Below are 8,120 nucleotides of genomic sequence, written 5' to 3'. Positions count from 1 at the left end.
GCTCCCTGCCAGAGGGGCTGGCGCCACACACTCCTGCCCCAGCAAACACTCCACCCCCAGCAAGGCCGGGGGAACAGGCTTAGGACAGGCGGCCAGGCCCGCGGCTCTTCACGCTGGGCCTTTCAGTCCACTTCAAAGTGACCTGACGACGCCCTCTAGCGGCAATTATAAATGAAACAGTCAATTTCCCTTCCGACACCCGAGCGCTTTTAAGATGGCCCATAAAAACGGAACAAAACATAATCTTTACAATCACAAGAATTTTTAAAGGTGGGTATTCACACGCCATCCTGAGCTCCCTCCCCCCGCCAGCCCCCGGCCCTCCTCAGAAACGCTGCCTTCAGCACGTTCTGAGGAAGGGGAACAGGTGCGGGGCGGCCACTGGTCCCTCAGAGCCTGGGCAGACTGCCCGCCGGGGCCAGGATGATGCCAAAGACGTAGAAAAGCCCCAGCAGGAGGTTGAGTTTGGCGGTCTTCTGGGGCAGTTTGCTGAAAGTCTGGCTCCGGAACTGCCTCTCCAGGGAAAAGGCCATGGGAATGGTGAGCAGGGGCAGCGCCAGGCTGATGCTGCAGCGCGTGGCCAGGATGCTGAAGATCAGGTAGGGCAGGAAGAGCAGCGTGTTGTAGAGCATGTAGGAGAGGGTGGGGCCGATGAGGATGGCGAGCGTGACGATGCCGGCCTCCCGGTCCGACTCCATGTCCCTGGTGTTGTTGCAGTGGAGGATGGCCTCGGTGCTGAGGGCCAGGGGGATGGCGTAGACCAGCGGGAAGACGGCCAGGGACCCCACCTGGACCGCGTAAGCGAACATCACAGCCAGCGGGCCGAAGGTGATGAGGATGACGAGGTCTCCCAGAGCCACGTACTTGAATCCAATTCCTAGGGCCAGAAAACCCAGAGAGTGGGCATGAGAGCCGGGGCTGGAGCGCGGGGACTGCTCCTCGGGCTGGAACAGCGAGTGCTTAGACTGTGGGGGTGGCTAGTCGCTGGAACCCCGCCCCCCACGCCCCCGAGCAAATCTGCTTTCTTATCCTGTGCTGGGTCATGAGGACCCAGTGAGGCCGCACGGCACATTTCTAAGTTTCCCTCCTCACTGTGCCCCAACACTCATACACACAGAGCAGAGACAGACAGACAGACAGACAGACACACACACACACACACACACACACACAGGTTCAGAATCCATGAGCCTGTGAAGGTCTTGGTTTCCCACCCTCTGCAGCCCCACATGACATGGCTTCTGCCTGCAGAGCAGTCAGGTCAGCCCCTCAGCGCCCTCGCCAGCTTCCAGCTTCTCCTCCTGCACCCTCTGGAGGCACCTTCGGGCTGAAAACCCCCAGTGAATCTTGGTGGCATTTCAGGGTCCCCAAACTCCACCAAAAGAAAGCTGCACCCACATGATGAGTAAAAGAGCTAAGGCAGTGGAGTCCTAATGCCGCTGCTCCTCTCCAAGGCCTGGGAGGCGAACCCTCCTCCTGTGCTGCTGACCCACTTCAAGTCCTGTCTACTCCACGCTTTCAAACTGCCCGGCTCTTCCCATGCCCACCTCACGGCAGCCCCAAATCCCGCTCATGCTCATCTTAGCCTGGAATGTTGGGACATCCTCCTAAGTGGCCCCTCAGCTTCCACTGTTACAGCCACGACGCTCCCCACTCCGAAGCTAACCTCCACACGCAGCCAGACCCTGAGACACACCCGCGTGACCAAGCCCCTCCCAACACACCTGAAACCCTGATCAAGCAGCTGTCCCTGGCTAAAGCCCCAGATCCTTCCCCTGGCTCCCCTCTGCCCTGCCCTCCCCTCCTCCCGTTTCCTTCAGACCCTCGGGGTCTTCAGACACCCCCCACCCCCACAACCCACTCATCCTTCAAGACTTTCAAGACCATTCCTCAAGGCAGCCTTCCCTCACCCGAGACCTCATTCCCCTCCAGACCACGTCATATGCTCCCTGGCACCGGGCTCCACTTCCACAAACTGCATCACGCTGCTCATCACGCATTACTCACTGTCTTTCCCCCCAACTCCAAGTTCCCTGAGGCCGGGGCCCGTGTCGGGCTCTAGCCTGCTCCCGCAGGCTGGGCACAAAGGCTGAAGGCACACAGAGCTACAGTAACAAGCACCTGGAATTGGGGTCTGAGGTTGGGGGAAATCTCTCCCTCAGACTGAAACAGGGGCGGCAGCATGGAATGGGTGCGCAGCACCCGAGAAGGGGTGACCCATATACTGCTACAGAGGCTTGGGAAACCCCCAGCTCTACCCAAACTACTAAGGCAGCACCTCAGGATTGGGAAGAAAAGACCGTGCCCGGTTGTATTTTAACCTCCCTAAAACAAAGGACAGTGAACGGCCTTGGAGGCACTAACGCCAGGCAGCCAAAGAGAAGCCGGCCCAAGCTCCCCTCACGCTAGAAGCCGGCCCAAGCTCCCCTCACGCTAGCGGCCGGCCCCGCTTCCAGGAGACACAACTGACATGACACATGAACGCTGAAGGTGGGCAAGGTGGTGATTTGATACATTCATGCACTGCAAAATAATTACCCCCGCAGCACTAGCCACCCCTCCACCTAGCTGGGGTTCTTGGGTGCCAGCTGATTCTGGGTTATTTAGGGTGAAGCGTCCAGAGTTGGGAATCACATGGCCTCTGACACCCACAAAGCAAGCCACCTCTGCCCTCCCCCAATGACTGTGGAATAATTGGGTGTCTGAGGACACGCCCTCGAGGGGAAGCTTCAAGCAGAAGGCTCCAGGGCTCCAGAGCTAAACTAGGAGCGCAGCACCGCCTGCCATCTCTGCGCTTCGGTACCATCTGTGGTGGGCAGAGCCGGGCACAGATCGGCCAGAGTGCCCACCAGCTGCCCGCTCTCTCCTGCTGATCTCTCAGCTATCCAAGCAGACTCCAGGGTTCTGGCTATGGAGGAACACACGAGAGCCCCTGGAGGGCAAGTGAATGAACCAGGCTCTTTACGTCGCTAGCCTCTGTGGTCATCACCGGGGGCCTTGATCGTGTTGACGCAAAAGGCACTTGGGAGCGTGGGCCCAGGGCACGCTAATGGCAGACACCTGGAGCATGAGTGTGCCCGCATGCATAAGTGTGCACACCTGAGCCCAGAGGTCAGGGCTAGAAGGGCGGCGTCACTCAGAGGACGGCTACAGGAGGACGTGTGACTACAGGGAGGTAAGGCCACAAGAGAACGCCAGAGAGAGCCCAGAAAAAGTAAAGATCCATGAGGGGCTGGGAGGCTCCGGAGGCCACCGGGCCCCCCAGCCTGCCACCCTGAGCTTGGTCACCCTACTACAGCCCCGCAGCCTTGACCTTTGGCTAGCCAACCCACGAACTCTCCTTAGGTCACCTGGCAAAAATTGAAGTGAGCAAAGTTGAACAGAAACGTAGGCCTAAAAGGCAAGCCTCACCTCAAAGATGCCCCACAAAACCCACCGTAAACCCACTCTGAGGGTGAGCCAGGTCTGACAACCCCTAGAGTCAGCTGATGCAAGAGAACGACAACGTGCTTGGGACGAAGCCCTGGATCCCATATATCCAACACGTGGCTTCAAGTCTGTGTGCTTCCCCAGAATCAGAGAAGCAGTTTCTCTTAAGGAAACCCGTCCTGGCTCAAGAGCACTTTCCACGCAGTGGACAGCGGCCCAGCGCGCCACGCAGCAGCCTGAATGGCAAGGCGCGGCGCCTGGGGCTCTCGCGGCTGGAGGAAAGGCAACAGTGCCGCCACTTCAGAAAACACTTCAGTGGCTTCTCATGAAGTTAAACGATCTACCCTACGACTCAGCAACTCCGTCCGCGGCAGCTATGCGAGAAAGATGAACACAAATGGCCACCGGATGACGTGACCATGGACATTCAGGCATAACAGGCCCAGCGTGGAAAGCATCCAAATGCTGCTGAATAGGCCCGCAGATAAACGGACGACGCCGTGTCCATCCGGGGCCCCTACTCTGCATAACGAGGAGCCACGACACAGCACAGCATGAGGAACCTCAAAAACCTGCCGAGGAGTTCTCCATTTACTCACCTTCTAAGAGAGGCAAAACCAACCCATGTGAGAATCAGGACAGCGCTGCCTCCAGACAGGGGCGCACAAGGAAGCCTTGGGGGAACTCTCAGGGAGGCCGAGGGCTGCACAGCTGTATGCAGGTGTCAGAATTCATCACAGTCACACTTAGATCTGTGCATTTCACAGTAAGTCAATTATGTATCAACCAAAGTCAATGTTACAAAGAAAACCCATAAATCAGATGTCACTACTTTGCTGGGTACACTGCAAGGTCCCCCCATTTGTCCCCTCAGTGAATATTAAGTATGGACCAAATGCCACGCACCGTTCTTGCAGAGAGCAAACCCCAGGAGCTCAAAGGGCCAGGGGGAAGATAATTAACAAAGTGCTTTTTATGGCATGTTGAGAGAGAGGATGTGCTGTGAAGAAAATGAAAGCAGAGAAGAGAGAAGAGCACCAGGGAAGGTACTGTGGGGGCGGGGGAACACGTATGTGCGGAACTTTTTTTTTTTAGCTGCTGCAGTTTTATTGCTTTGTGCTTTTAAACAGAGTAGAAAGCAAGGCCTCACTGAATAGCTACATTTGAGCAAATGGGTACAGGTGGTTCGAAAGTGAATCCTACAGGTTGAAGGTGGAAGAATGTTCCAAGGGAGGAAACCGTGTCTACAAGGACCTGAGGCAAGAGCAGGCCTGGCGTGCTCCAGGGAAAGGCGGGAGGGCAGTGTGGCTGCAGCACTGGGCGAAGCAGGGAGGAGGCAGGAGGGCAGGCCAGAGAGCAGGGTAAGGGTGGAGGGTGGGCAGGCAGTGTAAGGCTCTGGGGGACACTGTCAAGGCTGAGGCCTTGACTCCGAACCAGATGGGAGCCACTATAGCTGCAGAGGGCTCTGTGCCGATTTGGGGCAGCCTGAAAGGGACAAGTGTGGGTGCATAGAGATCAGTGGAGAAGTGGCCCCAATAATGGAGAGAGGAGAGCGTCGTGGTGAGGAGGTGGTGAGGAGGGATCACACTGCAAATGCATTTTGAGAGTAGAGTCAACAGCATTTGATGAAGGACTGAAAAAAGGAAAAGAAAAAAAAGTCATTTTTTAGTGTGAAGAACTGAAAGGAAGAAACTGCCATCGAGTGAGATGGGGAAGGTTTGGGTAGAGCAGGTTTCTTTGGGGAGATGATCAGGAATTTGACTGCAGGAATGTTGAGCTTTGGATGCCTGTGAGACCTTTGGGAGAAATGACTAAGGAGTCAGATGAGCCTGGAGTTAGAGAGAAACCTGGGCCCAAGGTACAAACTGGAGTCACCAGCTTAGTGGATGGCATCTGACGCCCCAAGAGCAAAAGGAGCTGGAGAACAGAGTCCAAGAACTGAGCCTGCAGGTTGGGAGTAAGGAGGATTCGGCAGAGGAGGGGGTCCCTTGAGACCAGAACGATCTGGCTCCTGCTTCTCCAGCCGTACCCCGGCTTGCTCCTGATCACCCTGGCCTCTCAGCAGATCCTGTTAAGATGCCAACCTCTCCCCTGCTCGAGGTACCTGCAGTTGCTACTCCTTCAGCCCCAAAGGATTTGGCACCTGAATCAGACCCCAACCGTGGCCCTGGCTGGCTCCTGATCCTTCGACCTTAGTTTAAACGTCACCTTCACAGAGAAGGCCTCTTCCCTCTGCCTCGCCTTCCACATTTTACCACACACCCCAGGCATTCTCTCAGTCAAACTTCCTGACAGTTGGTTGCCGAGACACCAGTCTTGGTTTTCTTCTTTCTCCTCCAGATGCCCCCTCAGTTCCCTTTACCTCTTGCTTCTCTGCTCCCCACTCTTAATGTCCGGGTAGCCCAGGGCTCAGTGCTGCCTCCCCTCCAGTCTCTCTCAGCACTCCCTCCTTCCGTGACCTCCCCCAGGTGAACCTGAGCTAGTGCCCATGACTCCCAGACAATCTGCATGTTCCGCCCAGACCTCTGCCCTGAGCTACCAACTTGACGGCTCCACTTGGACCAACACATTAAGGTGTCCAAGCACATTTCCCAATTTTCTCCCCCCAAACCGATCTTCAGCCTTCTCTGTCCAGTAACTCGGGCCAAAACCTTTGAATAGGTTTCATTCCTGTTTCTCTCCTGCCCCGCATCTCCTCCATCAGCAGACCCGTCCACCTTCAAAATACACTCAGAACCTGACACTGCTTCCCTTCTCTACCACGGCTGCCCTGGTCCAAGCCCCAAAACATCTCCTGCCTGAATTTCTCAGCAGCCTCCTACGTGATCTTCCTGCCTCTAGCCTTGCACTGCCCTTTATCCATCTCAGTATCTTACCAGAGTGACTCTTTGGCCTACCTAATCTTTGTGCCTCTCTGCCCTTCCCAAGCACACGTCTCTTACTTTGCCTCCTTTCACTTTCTTCCTCATTGCCAGGCGAGACTCTGCGCTGTTCTTCAAGCTTTTCAGGCACACTCCTGCCAAGGCCTTTGCGGTTCCAAGATCTGGAACACTCTTCGTCCAGATATGCACTTACCCACTGACCTCCCTCAATCTTGGCTCACGGGTCACCTTTCGCTGAGCTGACCCTCATCAAGCTACTTTAAATAGTCAGCTGTGCCCTCCTCCCTTTTCCTACTTTCTTTCCCCACAGCTCCACCTTTTTAACCAGGGGCCAACTCTTCCTGACTCACTAGTGCTTTCCTGGTTACGGCACCCAAAGTCCCACATCCTGGAACACACCCAGACCCAACAGAATTGGTCATCCTAACTATAATTGACTATTTCTACTTTCTCTCTCTCTTCACCACATATAAAATAATGCCCACAGGGGCAGGGATCTGCAGGGTTCACATAGAACAGTGCCTGACAGGTGCTCAATACGCAGCTGAACCCCCTGTCCATCACCATCATCAGCCTGCCGCTAGGAGTCCCTAGCAAAATAACTGAAAGTAACTATGCTTTGTTTTGAGCTCTTCAAATTTAATTCCACTAAAATGTGAAACTTATAATAAGGTATGACCAACCAAAGAAACTAGATACCTTCCACACACAAGCCATTCTTAGTGTATGAGCCAAACCAGGATCTTCTCAACTCCCTACGGTTTCCAAACCTTCCACAAGACCCATGCGTGTAAAGTAGATTACTCAGAAAAGTCTCTGACCCCTCTAGCCCTACCACCCGCAGGAAAGCAGCAGTTTCCAGCACATGCAACGAAGACCTGCAGCAGGGAAAGCTGCCAGTTCTTACCTCCTGTGTAGAGAAAGGAGCTCGACAGGCCTCCAAAGTAGATGAGAGCCAAATGCTCCAACTTCAGAGGGGACAGGTAGTAGAGGCAAGCGGCACAGACACAGCCCAAGGTGTACAGGAAGACGCCAAACCGCACGACATCCTGGGGCTCCAAGATTCTGTCCACCAGGGTCCTGTCATCGCTCTTTTTGTGGTCAATGCCCTTGGAAAAGTCATAGTACGTGTTGACCAAATTGCCAGCCCCGTGCACAGCCAGGACAGCCACGGCACAACCCACCAACAGCCTGGGGTCCAGGACACCCTGGAACCTGTAGGCCAGGGCACTGCCCAGGGCCACCGGGGTGAGCGAAGCACTAAAACTCCAGGGCCTCAGGGCGAGCACGTAGGAGGCGCACTTCTGTCTCCAGGAGCGCGGGGGCGGCCAGTCGCTTCCCAGCGGGTCCCCGTCCCCGGCCTGGGCTGTCTCTCCGGCCTGGATGTTAATCTTCTCCCCCGGACCCTGCGAGGCCGCCATGGAGGCTGCACGTGGCTGAAGGCCACGCACCCGTGAGCCACCCTCGGAAGGGCGGCCGCCCCGGGGCGAGGAGGGTCCGGCCGAGGGCGGTCAGACTTGACCTTCAGGGGCGCCCCGGGGCAGGGCTGGGGCGGCGGGGCAGAAGCCGGCGGGCCGGGCCCCCCACGAGGCCCGGCGGCGGCCCCCCGCGCTCCCGTCACCGAGGCGCTGCCTGACGGCGGCCCCCAGCCCCACACTACAGCCCGGAGCGGAGCTGCGGCCGCGTCCCCCGGGCTGCCGGGGCCGCCATGTTGTGCGCCCGCCTCTGGAGGCCCGCCGGAAACAGCGGCTGCGGGCGCGGCCGGGCCGGGCCGGGGGCGCGGGCCGGGGCGGCGCCGCGACCTTGGGG

At 56.9% G+C, this 8,120-nt stretch overlaps 1 protein-coding gene across 1 annotated transcript; it reads right to left on the bottom strand.

Annotated features, from left to right (window-relative positions):
* Positions 1 to 352: 352 nt before the first annotated feature.
* Positions 353 to 7,732, bottom strand: UBIAD1 (UbiA prenyltransferase domain containing 1; the record flags this gene model as incomplete). The annotated part of the gene is made up of 2 exons (XM_084243000.1): positions 353 to 877; positions 7,219 to 7,732. 2 exons carry the CDS (start codon positions 7,730 to 7,732, stop codon positions 390 to 392), a joined length of 1,002 nt encoding a protein of 333 aa, XP_084099126.1. The 3' UTR covers positions 353 to 389.
* Between the last annotated feature and the right edge of the window lie 388 nt (positions 7,733 to 8,120).

The sequence above is a fragment of the Talpa europaea genome, assembly GCF_964194135.1.
Source record: "Talpa europaea genome assembly, chromosome: 9".
Taxonomy (NCBI): domain Eukaryota; kingdom Metazoa; phylum Chordata; class Mammalia; order Eulipotyphla; family Talpidae; genus Talpa; species Talpa europaea.
The sequence above is the reverse complement of the archived record's forward strand: the minus strand, read 5'-3'. Positions and strand labels throughout refer to the sequence as shown.